Source organism: Chiloscyllium punctatum, chromosome 20, assembly GCF_047496795.1.
Source record: "Chiloscyllium punctatum isolate Juve2018m chromosome 20, sChiPun1.3, whole genome shotgun sequence".
NCBI lineage: Eukaryota > Metazoa > Chordata > Chondrichthyes > Orectolobiformes > Hemiscylliidae > Chiloscyllium > Chiloscyllium punctatum.
In genome coordinates, this window is record NC_092758.1 from 51,403,574 (window position 1) to 51,428,556 (window position 24,983).

The following is a 24,983-nucleotide window of genomic DNA, read 5'->3' on the forward strand; positions in this document are numbered from 1 at the left end:
GCCATGTTCTGACATAGGTTTACCCAGAAGTATCAGCTCCCAGTCCACTCTGACCAAATCATGTGATGACAGTAATTTTTATTATGAATGAGTGTACTTTTTTTTCCATATGGTGAAGTCTGCAATACACTGTAAGAACTGTATTTATTTATTTTATTTCATCTCTGTATGGGTCCTGAGGTTTGCCCATGGTGGCCATAATTGATTGGCAATAGACAGGGTAAGTATAGGGGTTGGTCTGGGTGTGGGTGGGCACTGTTGGGGGGGACTGTGAGGTATGAGAACTTGATACTGTTTAATGCGCGTTTATAAATTTCAGTACGGTGCTAGGTTTTGTCGAAAGGATCTCCACCAGTCCACTTCACACCTAGCACGCTGCAGTCTCTACATCCAGAGGTAGCTTCTAACGTAGCCCACAAACAAATCCAATGTCATTTTTCTAAGCTGTGTTTGCCCTTATCCTGTGCACCTGGTTCATGGACAAACATTGAGGCAGGTACATTAACAACATTTAAAGGGCATTTGGACAAATACATGGATAGACCTGAAAAATGTGTTACTGGAAAAGTGCAGAAGGTCAGGCAGCATCCAAGGAGCAGGAGAATCGACGTTTCGGACATAAGCCCTTCTTCAGGAATGAGGAGGGTGTGCGAAGCAGGCTAAGATAAAAGGTAGGGAGGAGGGACTTGGGGAGGGGCGTTGGGAATGCGATAGGTGGAAGGAGGTTAAAGTCAAGGTGATAGGCCAGAGTGGGGGTGGGGGCGGAGAGGTCGGGAAGAAGATTGCAGGTCAAGAAGGCGGTGCTGAGTCCGAGGGTTGGGACTGAGATAAGGTTGGGAGAGGGGAAATGAAGAAGCTGGAGAAATCTGCATTCATCCCTTGTGGTTGGAGGGTTCCTAGGCGGAAGATGAGGCGCTTTTCCTCCAGGCGTCGTGTTGCCATGGTCTGGCAATGGAGGAGGCCAAGGACCTGCATGTCCTTGGTGGAGTGGGAGGAGGAGTTAAAGTGTTCAGCCACGTGGCGGTTGGGTTGGTTGTCCCAGAGGTGTTCTCTGAAACGTTCCGCAAGTAGGTGGCCTGTCTCCCCAATGTAGAGGAGGCCACATCGGGTGCAGTGGATGCAGTAAATGATGTGTGTGGAGATGCAGGTGAATTTGTGATGGATATGGAAGGATCCCTTGGGGCCTTGGAGGGAAGTGAGGGGGGAGGTGTGGGTGCAAGTTTTGCATTTCTTGCGGTTGCAGGGGAATGTGCCAGGAGTGGAGGTTGGGTTGGTGGGGGGTGTGGACCTGACAAGGGAGTCGCGGAGGGAGTGGTCTTTCCGGAACGCTGATAGGGGAGGGGAGGGAAATATATCCCTGGTGGTGGGGTCTGTTTGGAGGTGGCGGAAATGATGAAGGATGATACGATATATCTGGAGGTTGGTGGGGTGGTAGGTGAGGACCAGTGGGGTTCTGTCCTGGTGGCGATTGGAGGGGCGGGGTTCAAGGGCGGAGGAGCGGGAAGTGGAGGAGATGCGGTGGAGAGCATCGTCAACCACGTCTGAGGGGAAATTGCGATCTCTGAAGAAGGAGGCCATCTGGGTTGTTCGGTATTGGAATTGGTCCTCCTGGGAGCAGTATAGGCGGAGACGAAGGAATTGGGAATATGGAATGGCATTTTTACAGGGGGCAGGGTGGAAGGAGGTGTAATCTAGGTAGCTGTGGGAGTCGGTCAGTTTATAGTAAATGTCTGTGTTGAGTCGGTCGCCCAAGATAGAAATGGAGAGGTCTAGGAAGGGGAGTGAGGAGTCTGAGATGGTCCAGGTAAATTTGAGGTCGGGATGGAAGGTGTTAGTAAAGTCGATGAACTGTTTAACCTCCTTGTGGGAGCACGAGGTAACGCCGATACAGTCATCGATGTAGCGGAGGAAAAGGTGAGGGGTGGTGCCAGTGTAGCTGCGGAAGATGAACTGTTCCACATATCCGATGAAGAGGCAGGCATAGCTGGGGCCCATGGCTACTCCTTTGGTTTGGAGGAAGTGGGAGGATTGGAAAGAGAAGTTGTTCAGAGTGAGGACCAGTTCAGTCAGTCGAAGGAGGGTGTCAGTGGAAGGGTATTGGTTGGTACGGCTGGAAAGAAAGAAGCGAAGGGCTTTGAGGCCTTCGTGATGGGGGATGGAGGTGTACAGGAACTGGATGTCCATGGTGAAGATAAGGCGTTGGGGGCCGGGGAAGCGAAAATCATGGAGGAGGTGGAGGGCGTGGGTGGTGTCCTGAATGTAGGTGGGGAGTTCTTAGACTAAGGATACACGGATAGGAAAGGATTAGAAGGGTATGGGCCAAGTGCAGGGAAATGGGATAAGTGTAAATGGTTATTTTGGTCAGCATGAACCAGTTTGGGCTGAAGGGCATGTTTCCATGCTGTAAGACTTTGTCTCGATGATTCTGATTCTGACATTCAGGCATTAACTCCCATTTCTCTCCCACAATCAGGGGACCTGTAACTAAAGTAACAACCCTTTTTTATATTTGGTCCCTAATTGTATTTAACTCCTTTTTTGACTACATCATGCCCACTACAGTACATAGAAAAAATACAAAGAACTGTGAATATTAGAAATCAGAAACAAAAACAGAAATTGCTAGGAAACTCTGCAGGTCTGGCAGCTCCTATGGAGAAAAAGCAGAGTTAACATTTCAGGTCCAGTGACCCTTCTTCAGAACTGTTAAATCAGATCTAATCTCAGGACATCAGTTCTAAAATAGGGCCACTAGACCTGAAATGTTAACTGTGTTTTCTCTCCTCAGATGCTGCCAGACCTGTTGTGTTTTTCCAGCAATTTCTATTATCTGTACAACGCATTTTGTTTCCTTCCCCAATACAAACAGTTCTCTTTCTTTCTTATATTCAGTCCCTCTTAAAAAATCTTAGAATCTAAAAACAAAATATTAATTTTCTATTTCTGCCCATTTTTAGCCAAATTTTATTATTCAATCATAATCAGAGATTTAATTGTGTGAGGCCACTTTCAGAGAACTATGTACAGTTCTCGCCACCTTTCTATAGGAAGGATATTATTAAACGGGAGGGTTCAGAAAAGATTTACCAGGATGTTGCCGAAACTGGAGGGTTTGAGCTATAAGGATAGGCTGGAGTTTTTTCACTGGTGCATAGGAAGTTGAGAGATGCCTTATAGAGGTTTATAAATTCATGAGGGATGTAGATAAGGTGAATAGCAAAGATCTTTTCCCTTGGGTGGGTGAATTCAAAACTAGGGAACATATTTTTATGATGGAAAGGAGAGTGATTTAAAAGGGACCTGACGAGCAATGTTTCCACACAGTGGGTGGCTCGTATGTAGAATGAAGTACCAGAGGAAGTGGTAGATGCAGGTACAGTAACAACATTTAAAAGACATTTGGACAGGTACAGGAATAGGCAAAGTTTAGAGGGATTTGGGCCAAACGAAAGTAAGTGGGACTAGTTTAGTTTGAGAAACTTGGTCAACATGGATGAGTTAGACCGAAGGGTCTGCTTCAATGCTGGCTGACTCTTATGATTTTATGACTCGATGTACCTGCCCATCCAACGAGATGCTTTTTCTTCCGAGCTTACTGGATTTTCATGGCATTGATAAGCTGTCACATTCATTCAAACGGATGCTGGATCCTTCATAATGCAAAGGAACTAATGGCTATTTCAGGCATGCCAGTATTTTTGGCCTTTGCTAATCCAGCTAGCCGCAAACTTTCAGCTCATCAAGTGTGTGTATATCTTTCCTGCCATGCTGGAAACCTGGAGGCCACCAAAGACCTAAAACATGGCTGCTGCACCACCTCATTTCTAGGCAGAGGTGTTGTGTTGCTACTAAATGATCAAATCAAAACCACATAATATTAGTCTCACTGAAAAGCAGGTTGCCTGAGACTTAGAGGAGCTTACAGAGTCAAAACAAATTCTGCATCTTAGCTTCTTTACTCAGACTTATCTACTAATTTTGTTGCAAAGATCATAAAAACAATTCAATTATTAGAGCATTTTAAATTAGATACTGTTCTTTCTTCCTGATATGTTGCACATGTAGGAGACTTGAGGGTTGCAATTTACCATCAGAAGTGCAATGATATGGAGGGAGGGCCGTGGACAGGAGATGGGCACAGAAAGGGATTCATATCTTATTGCATTACTGAGGTCTGAGATTAGCCTTGTCTAAATTCTAGAGGTTCCACTGTTTATACAATAGCTGTGGGAGACCCGCAGCTTCCAGCTGCAGAAATGAGGTGATTGAAATCAGAACAGCTTGCAACCTCTCTAACAGAGGAATTGAAAAGGGCTAAAGAAAAATTACTCCACAATTTTTGTTGCTTCCCTAGGCAACAAAGAGATGGATTGAAAAGAGAATTGTCTAAAATGATTTTGTCTCAATAGCAGAGAAAAATGTAATAAGCCTTTTGGAAAAGCACATACAGCAACACACTTGAGAATTAGAAGATTGGCTTACCAGTACGAGATGCATTATTTTTTTCAGTGTAAAGGTCAGTCACACGAATAGTCATGTCCACCTGATCAACTTCCTCATAGTCAATAACTGATGATTCATTCACATAGAGTGATCCGTTGTCATAAAGTCCAAACCAATAATGGCATGGTGCATCTGGTTGAGCATCAATAATTTTAGATTTATAGCAAACTGTTGAAACCAGTTGATAAATTAAAGAATGATTTGTGTCAATGTCAGTTGCAGTTATATTCCTTACTATTCCAAGCTCAGAGTTATTTTCCATTACATCCAAATCCCTCATTGAATCTGGATCTAGTACAGGAGTTTCATCATTCACGTCTATTACAGTGACACGAACAGTTGCATATGCTGTATTAGATGGAGTTCCTAAATCTGAAGCACTGACATTTAAGCTGTAACATTTTGGTCCTTTGTCATAATCCAGCGCTATTGCAGGATCAACAGTAAGATTTCCTTCATACTGTTTCGGAATGGTATCATTTGTTAAGACTGATCTGATTAAAAAAGTTCCTGAGCCACCATTTTCAATACGGTATATTATCCGGTTATTGATTTCTGTTGCATCTTTGTCACTGGCTTTAACCAATGTCACAAAAGCTCCTGTATGCATGATAAGAACAAATGAGAAAGGTGAACATATTGTTTTAAGAGATACTAACATTAATGCAGTCAATCAAGGAAAAATGAATATGTCACACTGCTTTGAACAGCATTTTTCAAAGATATTATTGAAGACGGTTTTATTTTGCAGTCATAGTATTATAAATAAAATGATAAAATAAAATTATGATCATTTAATCAGAAAATTTACGGTTAATAAATCTTCAATGGTATGAAGATGGCATGATGGATTATGCCATTAAAAGTTCTTTATTTGTATTAACAATTGAATGAAGGCTGTGTTCAACCTTCATTATCAATGAAGTGCTGAATAAAGACGAATCAAATCATGAAATTACAAAAACAAAATATAAACATTATGCTTAAAAGTAATAACAATGTTTATGCATAATTTAAAACTGAAATATGAAATCGCTAATTTTATACCTGCCAGCCTGAGAGAAACTCAACAACTGCATAGCTGAAATGAGTTACTCTTACAGATCTTATTTCTGGTTGCCTCAGGTTTAGTATGAAGCTGCTTTTCTGAGCAAACAAGAGCAGAACCAAGAGGTCTAACAGTGTCTGTCTTTAAAAATACAGACATGGTTTTGATCATCAGGCATATTTCTTACTTTAACTCGAAGGCTCCTTAGGAAAGCTGTCAGCCTGAATGCCAATTGATAAATCAGCTACTTCTCCCAACAGTTTTTTCTGACATTCATGTTACTCCTCAGCATGCTCATAAGGCCTCTGTCAACCAATTTTCCCTTGCTTCTATGAGTTGTTATTGCTTATCAAAGGAACATCAACCATTATTTGAAATTCTGTCTTTTGTGATTAGAGCACGAACCATCCAAAACTAGTATGGTTTTCTTTAAATGTTTTAAACATGCAACACATTACCACTTGCAGCAAAGCCACTAATTTAATCTGTTACCAAGTCATTGGAGTTGGGGACGAGTGGGAAACTAATGCTTTAAATACATAATTTACTCCATAACAAAGATCATTACAATGTAGTTGCTATTTCACGTCATAACTTACCTAATGTGTGTTCCATTACAGAAGCATTGTAGACAGGCTGAGAAAATATTGGTGAATTGTCATTTACATCCTGTAAGGTTTAAGAATACAAAAGTTTGCTTCGTTATTTAAAGAGGTGCTCTTTTTCAAAGTAAAGTACACCAAACAACTTGGGCCATTTTGAAGTATTTTCTCAAATGAACATCCAGGCTGTCTTTCTTTCTAATTTTTCTCCCCATCCCCTCTCCCCATACACCCCCAATTCATTTAACCTAATTAGATTTAAACTAGCTACAAAAAAAAGAAAGAAATTGGTGGGAAATCAATTCCAGTGAATGGAGAATGTTTTCAATCCAGCCACATTGGAACTTAAGATTGGTGAGAAAATGTAAAGAAGAATTGTATGCATCCAAGATGGAGATAAAACAAAGAACTGTGGATGCTATAGGTTTGAAGCAAAACAAAAATTGCTGGAGAAACTCAACAGGTCTGGCAGCATCTGCAGAGAGAAAGCATAATTAACATTTTGAGTCCAGTCACCCTTCTTCAGACCTTCTTCAACCAATGGAAAGAGCTAATTCAAACTATTTTAACTAAGAAATAGGCAACCTTCAGAGTTAGGAATAGTGTTTTAAAGTTAGAGTTCTTTGTGGCATTGTTTTAACACAGCTTCTGTGGTGTAATTATTTTGAGACAAAGTTCAATGTAACATCACTTCAGAGAGATGAGAAGAAAGGTATCACTTTTATTCAAGGAATCCTGAGCCTGAAAGACAAGAAACTTCAAAACTGACTTCACTGTTTGTTTACTCAGTATAAAACATTGGCTAATAAATTCTACTTGATTCATATCTTGTTCATATCTTGTTATGTTAGACACAACTGAATACGTAGTAAATTCATATCTCTTTCTAACATTCATTGTTCTCTACTGGAATCGTCAGACATGCTGACTGATTGCTGAGAGTGTATTGTGTTTCTATTTACCTCTGAAAGGTCTAACTCTATTTGCTAGTTATAGACCTTCTCAGTGAAATAGTTTATCTCTAACACCCTTTCTTTTCCATTTAATGTCTTGAGAACTTCAATCGATCACTCCTTAATCTTTAACATTCCAGGGAATACAGCTTGTGTGATTAACAGCAACCATTGCAGTCATTTGGAATCAAAAATACATCTGTCAGGCTTAATGAGTCCTCAGATGATTGAAAAGCCCAATTTTTGATGCATAATATTTTTCAGGGGCATGTTGTGTGAGGAAATGGAACACACTGTCCTGGGCTGGCTTCCTTCTCCCTCTACTGCTGCCAATATTCAAACCTCACAGTTGAGTCACTGAGCCTCGAAGTGGCTTCAACCTTATTGCATCTGCAGATGCAATGCTAAGCAGTCAACAGCTTTCCCCTCCCAGTCAGGGGCATCCATGTCTTCAAGTTTTAGAGTGACCTTGAGTGTATCTTTGACCTTTTCCTTTGACCATTTGTGAGTGCGAGCATTGGCCAATAGAGAGCTGGGAGAAGAGAAGCAGTCATGTGGAGATGATTTTCAGACATTCAGACATAATTGTCTGTCCATTGGCACTGGCTGTTTAGGAGCTAGGCTCTGCTACAGAATTTGTGTATTACCATGTTGTAATTCAAATGTGGTGTCATCATTTGTTCAATCTATGCTTCAATCCCACCAAGGGCAGCCTACCTTTCCGAAGATATCATGCCCAGAAATATTTGATATTATCAGGGCTTTGTATAGTTGGTTAAAATTACTCCGTTTATTCTACATCTCTATATATGAAGGTCAGCATTCTATTCCATATTTTTGATTTGATGTATTTGTTTATGACATTTAATTGTTCATGTATCTGAGTCCCCCAAGTCTCTTTGGGCTTTCAAGCTTTTCATCATTTGGAAAATACTCCATTGTATTGATTGTTATGTTTAAAGTGGATGATCTCACATTTGTCTTCATCAAAATCAATTTGTCATAGTTTTGGCTATTCACATAACATATACATACATACATATATATATTATATATATATAATATATATATATATATATCTTCATAAAGTTAAAAAAATTCTTTTCAATCTGCACCGACTATAAAGAATAAGATAGACAACATTGGCTGAGTCACACATGTACTCATGTGACTCAGCCAACTTTGTCTAACTTATACGTTGCAGGCAAGGATGCCTGGAGGCATGGTACATTGGGGAAACCCAGCAAAGGCTATGACAACGGATGAATGGACACCGCACAACAATCAACAGACAGGAGGGTTCCCTCCCAGTTGAGGAACACTTCAGTGGTCCAGCCTCAGACCTTCGGGTGACCATCCTCCAAGGTGGACTTCGGGCCAGGCAGCAGAGAAAAGTGGCCAAGCAGAGGCTGATAGCTAAGTTCGGTACCCATAGGGAGGGCCTCAACCGGGACCTTGGGTTCATGTCACATTACAGGTGACCACCATTGCACTATACACACACACAGATACTCCTACACAAACACACTCTCACACACACACAGACACTTCTATACACACATACACTTGGACACACATACACACAAACGTGCACACAGACACCCACACACACCCTTACAGACACACACTCACACCTTCACAGACTTAAGACACTCTGCACTCACTACACACACACACACACATACACTTCCGAACCCAGACAGACACACACACACACACAGACAAAGACCCACATGCACACATATATTTTGTGGGGTGAATTCGTACTTGCAGAGTTACATTGTACTTTGCTCAAAAACTGCATGCATTCATGTAGAACTCTGAGCTCAAAAACTGCATGAATTTATGTAAAACTCCGTTATCTCACTTTTTAGATTAGAATCAATCTAAACATCAGGTCATAGACAGAGAACACAGGGGACCAACACCTTCAACATATTGTCTAGCTATCACCATTGTTAACAGCTAACCTGAGAATGCAACTTTTTTTTAAAAAAGTTTTGTGATTTACACATGAAAGAAGTGAAACTACCACTGTATTCTAATAGATGAAAGGCTTAACAGACAATTAATTTTTCAATGCATAATCAGTTACATTGCACTGTTAATTTTTGCTATAAATTCTGTGTGTTAGGATTGAGCCCTCCACTACCACCTGATGAAGGAGCGTCGCTCCGAAAGCTACTGTGCTTCCAATTAAACCTGTTGGACTATAACCTGGTGTTGTGCGATTTTTAACTTTGCACACCTCAGTCCAACACTGGCATCTCCAAATCGAAAACATCATGCTGATCTTAAAACTTTCTTTTTGTACTCCCCTTTTGTACCCCTTATGATTGGTTTTGCTGTTTTCTATATCTTCGAAGAGAAAGTGAGGACTGCAGATGCTGGAGATCAGAGCTGAAAATGTGTTGCTGGAAAAGCGCAGCAGGTCAGGCAGCATCCAAGGAGCAGGAGAATCGATGTTTCGGGCATCAGCCTGAAGAAGGGCTGATGCCCAAAACGTCGATTCTCCTGTTCCTTGGATGCTGCCTGACCTGCTGCGCTTTTCCAGCAACACATTTTCAGCACTGTTTTCTACATCTCCCCTATTCACTAAGATAAGCATTTTTGTTTACATGTCATATTATCCTTTGTTTTATATTGTCTTTTACCTCTTTATTTGTCCATGGCTGATTATAATTGCACTAGAGCGCCTGCGCCTTAAAGGTATGGTGGATCTGAATCACATTAACTTCCATTGATATTTTGTCACTTTATTTACAAATACAGGTTGTTCTACTATAATGTGTATTTTGTTAATGCGAATTTATTGTAACACAATTGATGAATTGGGGACCCTGGTTCTGAAGAACCACGTTTTAAAGCGCATTTTCGTTATAATGCAATTCTAGCCCCATTAGTTTAAATGGTGCTGCTATTACACGATTTTCTTATAACACGGTGTTGCTCGAGAATGGAATTACCACATTATAGCAGAACAACTGTATGTCCATACCTTGTCTCCCATTGACATTGGGTTAACTTAAATCTTTTTTCTTCCTTTCAAATATGATGTTAAATTCACTCCGATTCTGACTGCTATTACATAAAGGTTACCAGCAGTAGGCAGGAATATGGAGGCAAGAGCACAATCGGATCAGATATGATCTTGCTGAATAGCAAAGCTGGCTCGAGGAGTCGAATAACGTAAGCTTGCTCCCAATTAACTGCTCCTATATTTACATGCAAATGGTTATGCCAGAAAATATTGGTCTGGTAACTAAATCTGGCTCATTGCTCAATCAAAGACAACAGCTCCTCTTGTTGGCTTAAGGACATTTGCCTGATTTTTGTTCCCCAGCTGGGAGCAAGCTGTAAACTTTGATTCTGAGGGTGAGGGGAAGTGTGTAAATAGGGGTCAGGCCAGTCACCTCAGAGAAGATTTCAGAGGCAGCCACAGAGGCTGCTAAGTATGAAGGCGGGCTGCGGGGAAGGATCACCTCACTGCCCGGAGAATTGGTTTTGAGATGGATGATCAGCTATGATCTAGAATGTCAGAGGAGGCTTAAGGGACTGAAAAGTCAATTTTTCTTCTTACTTTGCTATATTTTAGAGTGAGCCTTGTTTCTACATGACAGTTTAGGAATACACAGAAGACCAAGGGACAGGATTGTTGATGGAAATAGGATACCACAACTGAGAAAAATGGATCGAAGGAATTAAAGCTGAGAGACTTTGGGATTTTTTTAACAAAGAGCAAAGTATGTATGCAATGCGGGTCATCGTTCACGTCAAGCTATAAATAACCTGTAGTTTAGAGTATTCGTTGCCTATGACATAATATTTAGTCAATGTTGACTTTAACTTGTTCCAGTAAAAGACTTAAAACTTGGAACCTTACCATTCAATTTTATCTATTGGTCAGTGGGAACTTAAAACTGCCTATAAAAGTTACCATCTCTCTCCATGTATGTAACAAACAACTAGCCAAGCATATTCTCAGCTTCTTGTAGATAGAGAATAGAAAATGATTTCTCAAACCTAGCAGTAGTACAAAAAGTATTAAATTAATGCCAAAATTCTGAGCAAACTTCACAAATTAAGAGTTAAATTCTCTTGAGCAATGCTCTGAAACTTAGTATTACATGATAAGAGTTAATTGTTCAAAGCTTTTCAAGAATAAACAAGTGTTTTTTTTAAGGAGTCATTTCAAGGAATGAAGGAATGAGAGTCATTTTGAAATTGATAACAACAGAAGGAATCATTGTGAATTTGATTTTGGGCACCTAAATACAGCAGATACATGTGTGTTTTACCTGGTTATTTCTGAAAACACAACCAAATATCCAAAGTTTTAAGAAGTTCAAATGCTTACCTCTACATGGATAGTAACATTGACAGTTGTTGAAAGAGAAGGAACTCCTAAATCATAAGCTTTCACAATTAGAATAATTTTTCCATCTGAAGATTTCATGGCCTCTCGATCTATGGGACCAATTGAACGGAGATCACCTGAGATCGGATCAATGGTAAAATTTTGTTGGTCGTCACCAGCAACTATTGCATAGCGAATCTCACTGTTATTGGTGTTGACCTCATCATTGTCAAAAGCCTTTACAAAACAAAAGAAATTCAAAACAAATTTATAAGATGATCTTTCTTTTTTAATCTCTTTAATTTTTTTATTTATTCATTCATGAGATATGGGTGCCACTTGTGGGATATAGGTAAAGTAGTGTTACTTCTGCAATCATAATTACTTATTCAAGGTAAATGAACTCACACCAGTGTATAATTGTTTCAGCCAAGAGCTGAGTCAACAGGAATGAAAACTATGTGAACGAAATATGTAATTGTTTTTGTATTAGCTAAACTGTGCACACAAGAATGAAATGTGCCTGCAAACAATGGTAGATGTTACAGACAAATAGATAAGATGTTGTGAGGGGAGGGGTTAAGCTAAATATGCCTATACAAACAGTAGTTATAAGCATCTATTTCCAGCTTTTGCAAAAACAAGAACAAACCACAATCAAGAAGTCATGAGGTCATAAGGTCATAACAAGTAAGAGAAACAGATGGTAATGAAGGAGGATATACCTAACAATGGACCACAGAGGCTGGTGGTCAAACGGCCTTGTGAGGCCAGAAATAAGCATTTTGTCACAGACAACACCGGATAAGGCAAGAGATAAACAAGAGTAATGGGTGCCAGTCTTAGAGAAGTAGGAGATGTAAACAGGGGAGGAGCAATGGGAGGAGAGAAGGGAAACAAATTACATAAATATTGTGTACTAGTTGAATTCAGTGTGTGTGTGTGACTGCCTTTGAACACAGTAGACACCACATCCCTCTTGCAAGAGCGAAATAAATGACACTACTGATTCAGATCTTGTCTCGGACTGAAATTATTGAAGTGAGTGAGCTTCCTTTCTCACACACTGATTTGGCCAGCATTCATTGCCCATCTTAGTTGCCCCAGAGGAGGTGGTGATTAACTGCCTTCTTGAACGGCTGCAGTCAATTTGATGTAGGTAGAATCACAGAGCAGTTAAGCAGAGAGTATCAAAATTATGAGCTAGTGACACTGAAGAAATTTTATAATTCCAAATTATATATTTCCAAATCAGGATACTGTGTGGCTTGGAGGGGAAATTGTAGGCTGTGGAGTTTCTATATAAAAGCTGCCCTGATCCTTCCTGAGAGGAATTATGGGTTTGGAATGTGCTGGCTCTAAGGAGCCTTGATGAATTTCTGTAGTGCACACTACTGCTACTGAGCATCGGTGATAGAGACAGTGGATGTTTGTGGGTGTGGTGCCAGTCAAATGGTGTCAAGATTCTTGGGGATGTTGGAGCTGCAGCCATCCAGGCAAGTGGGGGGGGCATTTCAACATACTCCTGAGTTGTGTCAGGAGAAGAGTTACTTGCTGCAATAATCCTAGCCTCTGAACTACTCTTGGAGCCACTGTATTTATATAATTAGGTCCAAATCAGTTTATGGTCAATTGTAACCCCCAGGATGTTGATAGTGAGGCCTTCAGTGATAGTAATTCCATTGAATTAGATTCTCTCTTGTCAGAGATGATCATTGTTTGGCAATTGTGCCACACAAAAGTTGCTTGCCACTTGTCAGTCAAAACCTGCATTTAGATATGGACTGCTTCAGTATCTGAGGAATCATGAATAGTGCTGAACATTGTGCAATCATCAGCAAACATCCCTGCTTCTAACCTTATGATGGAGGTAAGGCTATTGATGAAGCTGCTGAAGATGGTTGGGCCCAGGACACTACCCAGAGATGCCCTGGAACTGAGATGACTGACCTCCAAAAATCACAAGCAGGTATGATTCCAACCAGCACAGGGTTTGCCCACTGATGCCCATTGATTCAGGTTTGTTAGGTTTTCTTGCTGTCACACTCAATCAAATGCAGCCTTGATGTCAAGGGCTGTCATTCTTACCTCACCTCTGGAATTCAGCACTTTTGTCCATGTTTGAACCAAGGCAAGGTTTGAACTAAACTGGGTGTCACTAGGCAGGTATTGCTGAGCAAGTGCTGCATGATAGCACTGTTGATGACATCCTCTTGTTGATCAAGAGTAGACTGATGGGGCAGTGATTAGCCAGGCTAAATTTGTCCTGCTTTTTATGTACATGACATAATTGGACAATTTTCTACATTGTTGGGTAGATGCCAATGCTGTACATGTACTGGGGTCAGGATGCGGCAAGTTCTGGAGCACAAGTCTTCAGTATTATGGCTGGAGTGTCACGGCCCATAACCAGTGCCTCCAACTGTTTTATGATAGCATTTGAAATGTGTCAAATTGGCTGAAGACTGAAGGAGTCCGAGATGATTCAACATATTGAAAGACATATTATGTGTAAATAACTAGTGTATTTTGCTTTGCTTAATGAACTTTGGTTTTATTGTTAAAATTAATGTAACTTTACGTACTTCCTTTTCAGTAAGACATCATCTTGTTAAAGCAAAATAAAGCATAATTTATCAAGATAGATTTCAGTCTGGAATCTGACTTGTCCAGGACTAACATCAGCTGGAATAACAACAGTATAAATGTGTGGCTGAAGTAACAATTTAATTCAACTTGCTTCTCATGGAAAACATAAAATATGACATATTCTAATAAGGTTGCGAGATAACAAAATTCTCTTTTGAGGTTGAGGAAATAACCGATTGTGGAGAAAGATTACTGGAATGAACATGCAACCTGATGGTGCAGATGCAAAGACCCATGCCTATTCTCTATAATATAATAATATAATGTTCTCTAGAACTAGCTTCACTCAATTTCAAGACAAAATTTACAAAAAGGGAATACAGAAAAGAACTATAAACATGTTAGATTTTGACCTACTTCAATTTTAATGTTTAATTCGTTTCCTTGGTTTTCAGTGATGAATGCAGTATAGGACTCTCTTGACATTACTGGACGGTTATCATTTACATCTTCTAAGACAATTTCAAGCGATGTTGTACCCTTACGGCCCTCACCATCTGTTGCTTGAACAGTCGCATAATATATGGAACGTTTCTCTCTGTCAAGTAATGTATTGTTCTCAACAGTAATTTTGCCCGTCTCGTTGTCAACTTTAAATTCCTGTCTTCAGTTAAAACAACAATTAAATTAATAAGCAGCATTCTGGAATTCACATACAAGTTCTCTAGGCAAACACTAAAAATTCTAAGTAGTGTTCTTGTCATATTTTTGTTACTTCAATATTTCATGTTTGAATTTTCTAAATGATAAATATTTTAGTGGTATGTTATATGTTGGAAAGTACAGGAGGCAGAGCTTTCAAATACTTACTTTGTCCCAGGTTTAAACACATTCTAAATCCCAGGTAGTGAGGACATTTGCATGAATGCAATGGAAACCCATCTCAGAAACAGCATTTCAAATCTCCTGCCTTCATTTTGCAATAATGTCTTATCACTCCACAGTGAAGGCTGAGTTCACAGGCCAGACTCTCCAAGGTTTCCCAAGGCCATACTTTGATGGCCCTTCATTGGTGACTTTGGGAGTGACTGCACTTCAGACAGTGCAACTCTCAACAGCACACATTTGTGCTTCTTTCAAACATACACACAGCTCACTGCAGTGTATGTACATTATGAGGTTTCCAGAAACCCTGCCCTCATTACACACCACCCTGAAAAATGACATTGGCATGGAAGGAGAATGAATGGAAGAACTGCCTATCTCCATTCCACTTCCAGCCCCTCTCGGTCAGGAGTCATCACGCAAGATTGACTAAAATGAAAAAATTCAAAAAGTACTAGAATTCTTTCCCATATTTCCACTCCTCAGCTGCTGGGCTGAGGGACTAATTCTTCAAAGGAAAAGAAGAGGTTAAGACATTTATCTACACACAAGGTTTTTTGTGTTTACTTCCCTCAAATGCATTTCCTTCCTCTGCTGAAGATGTTAAATATTGTGGAGTTCAGAATTCTATTGGGTTGGTAGGCTTGTTTATTGATATGATTTGAAATGATTGATGCATCAAGTTGCTCAACTATGGAAACTTTATGCCAAACTGTCTATACAGGTTGACACAAACTCTAGGATGAATTTGAGAGTTCACAGTTTTTAATTCATTGTTCAAATCTTTTTTAAAAACTCATGATTTCAGGAATGTATTGTCTATCAGTGTTTTCTAGAAGGGTACACACTCAAAATATCACATGGTGTCTTATCGCTTTATGATGGTGAATGACCTGCAGTGCATTTTCAGAAAATTGGAAATGCAAGTTAATATTAGGCATATTAATATTCTATTTTAACTATTCCTTCCAGGCAAGAAATGAGCTGCAGCATGTTTGATACCAACTTCGTACGCTGCTCATTTTTTTTAACCAAACATTTAAAAGCAACCCCTTAGTTTCTATCCTTGTTCACATACTACCAACAGCTTTCATGCTCCAGATGGCATCACGATTAGATAACTGACTTGCTTCTATGAAAATACTAGGGGATGGTTAGCTCAGCTGGCTGGGTGACTGGTTTACATGCAGAAGTACTCTCATAGCACAGGTCCAATTTCCACCTTTGCTTAGGTTACCATAATGGTCATTCATTCTCAATCTCCCCCCTTGGCTGAGGGATGGTTAACACCAGGATCAGTTGTCTCTCTCTAATCAGAGAGCAAACCTGTGGTCCAGTAGGATTATGGTGGCTTTATTTTATTAAAATACAATAAGGTCAGTTAGAAAAGCTATTAATTCAAAACAACAAGTCAAAAGTATTGATTAATGTATACATACATGCTCTTTGGTAACAGGCTGTATGTAATTTTACCAAAGGGTCCACTGTCGGGATCTGTTGCCTATGGAACGAGATTCAAAATAAATAATAATGATAACATTAGTAACAACTTTTTTTGTGTTATGGTTTCTTCAAAACGTTTTTGCCACAGAGAAATCAATGAACATTTTGATTAATCCAGATTAAGTCTGAACGAAATATTAGTCATTGCTAAGTATACTGTCTCAACAAATTAACTGAAAGATCAAACCATTCAGTGTGCTGAAAAGATCAATTTAATTTAGCCCAACCACAGATATTTAGGGAAGTATTTGGGCAAAAGTAGTTATGAATGTGTTGTGAGATACAAAAAGAGAAATACAAATGTGATCAAGTAGAAACCCAACTGGTAATGCTGATGCATCTTTTAAAATAAGAACTTTGAAGAGATGAGATATTAATGGTTCAGAGAGGAGACTGGAAATAAAAACTTTTAGAAAGCCAGCATCTAAAAATTCCCACTCTTGTTTCCATTTCTGGGCATCAAACACTTAAGCTCACAATATGCTGCAGACAGCCCCTTATGTCTCTCTGTTAGAAGGCAGATTTTGGGGAAATCCCATGATTTAAAGGCACACATTTCATACTGAAATGCTGCTCAGAAGCAATCTTTGAGGACAGACATCCCCACCTGAAGGTGTGGGTTGGAATTTAGTCTGAGAGGTGGGGTCGCGGTGGTGGAAGTGTGTGTCATTTCTGCTTGCGTATCAGCAGCCCCTGCTTATAGAATTTAATATTAATTTTAAAGTGCTAGATGCAACCATGTGAGGCACATGTCTTCACACTGTAGGGATGAACAGGAAATAACCCAATCCACCATCAGGTTATCGCATTGTACTTCTGGGTGACTGAGAATGAGCCCTCGCAATAAGCACAAAGGCGTGCAGAGAAGCTCATATTGGGACAATTGATTTAGGAGGCTATTGTCTGGAAGGTAAGTTTTCATCTCTCTTCATAGATCCAAACCTTTTAGCCTCATTATTCACCCTCCCATAACTCTACATCGCTTCCTGACAACCTTCCCCAGTTCCCATACTGACATCCCACACACCTCCCAAGTTCAATCATGTTCTGTCCCTCACTCTATATCATCCTCTTCCAATTCACACTCACTGCTACCAACACTCACGTCCATCAAGATTTCCCATGCTCCCCTCCCATTTCTTCAGTGTTCAATAAAGTCAACCACTCATCTATGATCCAAACAGAGCACTTCACCTGGCGGACACTCCCTTCAACCAGTCATAAATCAGGTGCCAGGGATTTCTTGATTTATTGTTGACATAATTTGGAGAAGGTTTGAGTTAATAACTGTGAATGACATGCAAATAAAGGGAATAGACATTCCTGTCACCAAATATGTGCTAATCTCCTGCTGAAATACATACAAATTAATTCTTTAAACCCAAACCACCATTGTGAAGTTAATATTGCAGTTCCTGCCTAAGTGACCCCCATTAACCACATTTTCTGCTCCCAGTAGCCCTGTTAAATTCCACCCATGGTGTGCTCTGGTTGGCAGACGATGGCTCCTATCATGATGGCTGTGGGGCCCAAGGAGAGAAACTGCAAGTTCTCAGAGGAGATCCTGTTGAAGGAGTTACAGCAGTGGAGAGATGTTAATCCCAATAATTGAACCAACACCAGTATCACAACCTTGATGATCCACCATTTAATTGTGACATTCCACCGTATAGCTTTCATAGCCATTAATCTCAAATTTCAAATTGACTTCACAGCTTTTCAAACAACTGAGATATCAGACACAAAACACAACTGTCAGAAATGTTTGCATATTTTTACCATTCTTTTATTTTCAAGAATAAGTAGTACATAACGTTCTATTATGTGCATGGAGTTTAATTAGTTTTATTCTCCCAAGTATTGCTTCTTAAATCCAAGATGTTTCTGTTCAAACTTTTTATTTACAGAATAGTAGATATACACCTTCTCTTAGACTCAGAGAGAGTTTCTGCCTCTTGAAGATCGCATTGCATAATTTTATGACACTGACATTATTAAATCATTATATATCATCATATTATACATTCTGTTGATGTCTCATTGCTCAGCAATGGGTGGTTTAAACTAATTCAGCAGTGGGATGGGAACCTAAATTGTCGTTCGAGTATACAGGAAGTTGAGAGAAGTGAGGTCAGAAATAAGGTTTCAAGATCACAAGAAGGCACCAGGAAGCAAGAGGTTGGTCTGAAGTATGTCAACTGCAGTGCCAGAAGCATCCAAAATAAGGTGGGTGAACTTTCAGCTTGGGTTGGGTTGGTACCTGGGATTTCGACGTTGCAGCCATTTCGGTGACATGGGTAGAGCATGGGCAGGAATGGTTGTTGCAGGTTCCAGGATTTAGACGTTTCAGTAAGAACAGAGAAAATGGTAAAAGAAGAGGGGTGGGGGGGAGGGGGTGGAAAGGTGTGACATTGTTAGTCAAGGGCAGTATTACAGTTGCAGAAAGGATGTTTGAGGACTCGTCTACTGAGATAGCATGGGCTGAGGTTAGATATAGGAAAGGAGAGGTCACCCTGTTGGGAGTTTTCTACTGGCTTCCGAATAGTTCCAGAGATGCAGAGGATAGAGCAGCAAAGATGATCCTTGATAGGAGCGAGAGTGACAGGGTAGTTGTTATGGGGGATTTTAACTTTCCAAATATTGACTGGGAATACTATAGTTCGAATACTTTAGATGGGTCAGTTTTTGTCCAATCTGTGGAGGATGGTTTCCTGAATCAGTATGTAGACAGGCCAACAAGGGGCTAGGCCACATTAGATTTGGTTCTGAGTAATGAACCCAGCCAGGTGTTGGATTTGGAGGTAGGTGAGTACTTTGGTGACAGTGACTACAATTCGGTTATGTTTACTTTAGAAAAGGATAAGTATGTACCGCAAGGCAAGAGTTATAGCTGGAGGAAAGGCAATTACAATGTGATTAGGCAAAATTTAGGATGCATAGGATTGGGAAGGAAACTGCAGAGGTTGGGAACAATTGAAATGTGGAACTTATTCAAGGAACAGCTACTGGAAATCCTTGGTAAGTATGTACCTGTCAGGAAGGGAGGAAGTTGTTGAGCGCAGGAGCTGTGGTTCACTAAGGAAGTTGAATCTCTTGTCAAGAGGAAGAAGAAGGCTTATGTTAGGATGAGATGTGATGGCTCAGCTAAAGCGTTTGAGAGTTACAAGTTAGCCAGGAAGGACCAAAAGAGAGAGCTAAGAAGAGCTTGGAGGGGACATGAGAAGTCATTGGCGGATAGGATCAAAGAAAAACCTAAGGTTTTCTATCGGTATATCAGGAATAAAAGAATGACAAGAGTAAGATGAGGACCAATCAAGGATAGTAGTGGGAAGCTGTGCATGGAGTCAGAGGAATAGGGGAAGCGTTAAATGAATACTTTTCATCAGTACTCACACTAGAAAAAAGACAATGTTGTCGAGGACAATACTGAGATACAGGCTACTCAACCGGATGGGATTGAGGTTCACAAGGAGGAGATGCTAGCAATTCTGGAAAGATTAAAAATAGATAAGTAACCTGGGTCAGATGGGATTTATCCCAGCATTCTCTGGGAAACCAGGGAGGAGTTTGCCGAGCATTTGTCATTGAGCTTTATCTTGTTCATTGGTTACGGGCATAGTGCCAGAAGACTAGAGGATAGCACATGTTATTCCCTTGTTCAAGAAGGGGAGTAGAGACAACTCAGGTAATTATAGACCAGTGAGCCTTACTTCGGCTGTGGGTAAAGTACTGGAAAGGGTTATAAGAGACAGGATTTTAAATCATCGTGAAAGGGATATGTTGATTAGGGATAGTCAATACGGTTTTGTGAAGGGCAGGTCATGCCTCACAAACCTTATTGAGTTCTTTGAGAAGGTGACCAAACAGGTGGATGAGGTTAAAGCAGTTGATGTGGTGTATGTGGATTTAAGTAAGGCGTTCGATAAGCTTCCCCATGGTAGGCTATTGCACAAAATATGGAGGCATGGGATTGAGGGTGATTTAGCGGTTTGGATCAGAAATTGGCGAGCTGAAGGACGACAGAGGGTGGTGGTTGATGGGAAATATTAGTGGTGTACTGCAAGGATCAGTTTGGGTCCACTGCTGTTTGTCATTTTTATAAGTTAGGGCATAGAAGGGTAAATTTGTGGATGACACTAAGGTCGGTAGAGTTGTAGATAGTGCCAAAGGATGCTGTAAGTTACAGAGGGACCTTAATAAGCTGCAGAGCTGGGCTGGGAGGTGGCAAATGGAGTTTAATGTGGATAAGTATGAGATGATTCACTTTGGAAGGAGGAACAGGAATACAGAGTATTGGGCTAATGGTAAGATTCTTGGTAGTGTAGATGATCAGAGAGATTACAGTGCCAAGGTACATAGATCCTTGAAAGTTGCCGCCCAGGTTGATAAGGTTGTTAAGAAGGCACACGGCTTTTATTGGTAGAGAGATTGAGTTTCGGAACCATATGATCATGTTGCAGCTGTACAAAACTCTGGTACAGCCACATTTAGAGTATTGCGTACGTTTCTGGTCTCTGCATTATAGGAAGGATATGGAAGCTTTGAAAGGGTTCAAAGGAGATTTACTAGGATGTTGCCAGATATAGAGGAAAGGTCTTATGAGGAAAGGCTGAGGAGCATGAGGCTGTTTTTGTTAGAAAGAAGAAGGTTGAGAGGTGACTTAATTGAGCCATACGAGATAATCAGAGGATTAGATAGGTTGGACACTGAGAGCCTTTTTCCTCAGATGGCGGTGGCTAGTACAGGTGGACATAGCATTAAATTGAGGAGTAATAGATATAGGACAGATGTCAGAGGTGATTTCTTCACTCAGAGAGTAGTAAGGGCATATGGACGAGAATGAAATAGTGTAGGTTGATGGGCTTCAGATTGGTTTTACAGGTTGACGCAGCATTGAGGGCTGAAGGGCCTGTACTGCACTGAAATGTTCTATGTTCTATGTTCAATGGCTTGACACATATCTTGGAACATCCCCTCTTGATTGTGGAGAGGCATGTCAATTCCAGACAGCAACTTTTGGAGTCTAACATTACACAGCATCTGATAACACAAGTCACATATTCCAGTATAGTCATTTCAGCTTCCACAGAGTGATGAAGTGCAGCAATGGAAGCGCAGATAGCTGCCATTGTGGCTGTGGGTTCCTCAGCTGAATGTGGTTTGCAGAGTGTCTCGAATACCCACAGACCTGCCCTCCCCCAGATCATTGCACAGGCTACCTAAAAGACCTGAGTTAGAAATGTAGAAATGGTTGAGTCAGATCAAAGTAGACTCTCTCCAAATAGCAGAATTCCTGTTTCCCTCTTCCACCAATACACCATTATCCTGACAGTTATCTGTCAGCTTGGCATCCAAAACTACTCAAGACTCATTCTTCTGAGACGATGCAATGAGAGACTGAACCATGACAGTTCCAAACCTCTGAAGAACTCCCCAAGAGAATATCTGAACTGCTGTCTTCAGATTCTCAGCAGTCACCCACCTCACCTGCTGCCGCATCTGCCATTGTATTTCATAGTAGCACTAAATTACATAAGACGGCCACTAAGCATAAACACCAGTCTGGAAAGTGTAATAGTGCTGTTGATTTTGGTAAATTCAAATAGTTTGATTTGAATGTTCATAAACAGTGATTGAATAGTGTTGGAATCTGTCTATTGGATTGTGATCTTCATGAGGACACAGTTGCAATTACTGAGTACAGATGATAAATTCCCTAATGGATCCGAAGTTTTCAAATGTGACAAAAACATAAATTAATCTGATGGTGCAGTGTTTCTCTCAATTAGATGGTGCAAAGCATTGCTCAGAAGCAAAGATTCTGTCTCCCCTTAGGGTCTCTCCACCTCCTCTTCCTCAGTTTCTTTCTTCTTTGCCGGTAGCTGTGAGCTTGACCCTTAGGTACAACCGCTACTGGTAACAACTGGTCTCCCCTGATTGACCGATCATGGAAAAGCCAGTAAGTCACCATGAATCTGAAGCTGTCTCTGATTTGACCTCACCTCAGCCTCCTCACCCTACAGAAGCTGTTTTGTTCTGGCTGGCCTCATCTGTTCTGACCCTTCCTCATCTACTACCTCTCAAGAGCTACCATGGTCCCCTTGGAAACCCATTAATGCTTATCCTATCCAGTAAAATAGTTCTCATTATGTTAGTTTGAGCTTGCATATAAATACATAATTTCAAAGCTTCAGAAAAAAATATTTCAGTTGAGATTAAACCAAAGTAAAATAAAACTTACTGTAACAATTCCAACTACAGTTCCAATGTCTGCATTTTCTTTCACAGTCAGGACATATGTTTGGTGTGGGAACTCTGGGCTGTGATCATTAATGTCAACAATGTTGATTGTAATAGTTGCTGTGGAACAACATTTCGTCGGGTTGGTTGTATCGTTTGCAACAATCTAGCAAATAATTTTAAAACAAATTATTTAATTATCATTCTGCTCATGAGATTGTAAACCAAAATGCTGATTATTATTCCATACAAAATAATTTTGTTGCTAAATTTCATTTATTTCATTTAGTGACCATTTCAGTGTTATTTTAGCTTTCTGATTTCAAATTTTTATTCTACTTTTATACTGTCCTTGGGCTCCAATGCCAGACTGATAAATTGTGACATGCTGATACCAAAATATAATCATAGAAATAGCTTGGATAAAACATTAAACATTGAATTATTTGTCCTCAGGCATTTCATAAAGGAAACAAAAATGGTCAATACACCAAGAAAAGAGAGATTAGGTGTTATGAAGTGTGTTATTATCAGTATTACAAAGAGCATTTGAAAGATTGGTTGAAGGGGTTGGATTGGAAGAGTATTTGGAAAAGTAAAAGAGAGGATGGAGATCTTTAAGAGGCAACTTCAAGGCACTAGTCATTTATGGCACATAGTATAAGGAAGGACTGATTAAAAGAAAGCAGTTCTGTAACTGGCAAGTTCAGGATGTGGGGTGTAAATGAAAATAAGGAAGTAGGAAGTAAAATGAATTACCACAGGACCATCTTCTATTTGAACATTGTAGTTAAGCTGCATCTACGTTGACTTGCGAAGGTTTGCAACTGAAGCATGTGGATAACATATATTTCATGTGCTATAATTCTTTATGACTCATGTCCACTCATCACTCCATAGTTATAACATCAAAACATTGCTGATTTTTAGCTCTATCTCAGCTCCATCTCCCTTGTCATGTCCATTTTTGACTGCCTGGCACTATTCTTGCTGAACTCGAATTTGTCGAATGTTCTGCTGTCCACATCTTATCCCAGACAAAATTCTTTTCACCCATCAATCCCGTACTTGCTGACCAATGCTAATTTGCTGATAAGCACACCTCAGCTGAACAAATTCGGCTACAAAATTTTTCCATGGTCTTGGAAATCTTATTTTGGAATTCCCTCCATGTCCATAGCCTCACCAGATTTCTCTAGTTCTGGCCTCTCCATTTCTTTTGCCCCAACATTACTGTAATCATTACCAGTTGTCTCAATTCTACTCTTTTGAACTCCTCAATCTCTCTTTCTCTACCATTAACAATTCTTTCAAAGCATGTTTCACTGAGAAAGTTCAGCATGTCCTTTCAATCTATTCCTGGCTTACCCCCATGGATGAAGTACTTTGGGAGCATTCCTTTATGGAGAGGGAAGAGTGCAAGTGCAGGTTGCTGTTTTATTTTTTGAGAAATTGACATTGATTGGCAAATTTCAGTTTCAAGTAAGTTATTAAAAAAAGATTTAAATGAGTGATCTTTTTGGATTTACTAATTACTAGTTAATATTGCATTTTATGTACTGTATATATCAAGTGTTGCCATAATATCAATGTTGGTCTGAAAATTTGGTCAGTTTCTACCTGGTATAAATCCTAAAGAGATGCAAGAAAACTTTTAAAGGGGAAAAAATAATTACCTTCTGCAAAAGCACAAAATTGGCATTACTGCATCGGCTGTCTGCTTCACACTACACCTTAGCTGAAAATACAGTGTGGTAGTTCATGCAAAACCTGCTGGCACACCACCTCCATCCAGGGCCCCAAACAGTCCTTCCAAGAGAGACAGACGTTCACCTGTTTCTCCTCCAACCCAGCTAACTGTATCTAGTGCTCCTGATGTGGTCTTCTCTACACTGGGGAAACCAAACATAAACTCAGGGCACATTTAGCCGAGCATCTCACCCAGGTCTGCAGGGGCTGCCCTGACCCACCAGTCACTGCCCATTTGAATTCCCCTTTCCACTCCTTTTCCAACATGACCAACCTCGGCCTCCTCCATTGCCACAGTGAATCAGATTGCAAATTGGAGGAACAACACCTCACTTTCCACCTGGGCAGCCTACAGCCCAGAGGACTCAACACTGATTTCTCCAACTTCCAATAACCTCCCTTCCCATTCCCTGACTCTCTTTCCAGTCCCTCCCCCTACCTTCCATTCCTCTGACCAACCCTTCGTTCCAGCTACTAACTGGATTCATTTCTCCCATTGACCAACCAGACCGTACCCTCTGCCTGTGTTCACCTATCCCTACATCACCATTCCA

At 40.3% G+C, this 24,983-nt stretch overlaps 1 protein-coding gene across 1 annotated transcript in view; it reads right to left on the minus strand.

Annotated features, from left to right (window-relative positions):
- Positions 1-24,983, minus strand: part of cdhr2 (cadherin related family member 2) — a 132,627-nt gene that overhangs the window by 49,014 nt on the left and 58,630 nt on the right. The window contains exons 14-19 of the mRNA XM_072590895.1: positions 22,682-22,846; positions 16,377-16,438; positions 14,470-14,716; positions 11,464-11,700; positions 6,151-6,220; positions 4,483-5,103 (exon numbers count right to left, since the gene is read on the minus strand). Of these exons, the coding sequence (XP_072446996.1) occupies positions 4,483-5,103; positions 6,151-6,220; positions 11,464-11,700; positions 14,470-14,716; positions 16,377-16,438; positions 22,682-22,846 (1,402 nt within the window). The remainder of the gene's footprint in view (positions 1-4,482; positions 5,104-6,150; positions 6,221-11,463; positions 11,701-14,469; positions 14,717-16,376; positions 16,439-22,681; positions 22,847-24,983) is intronic.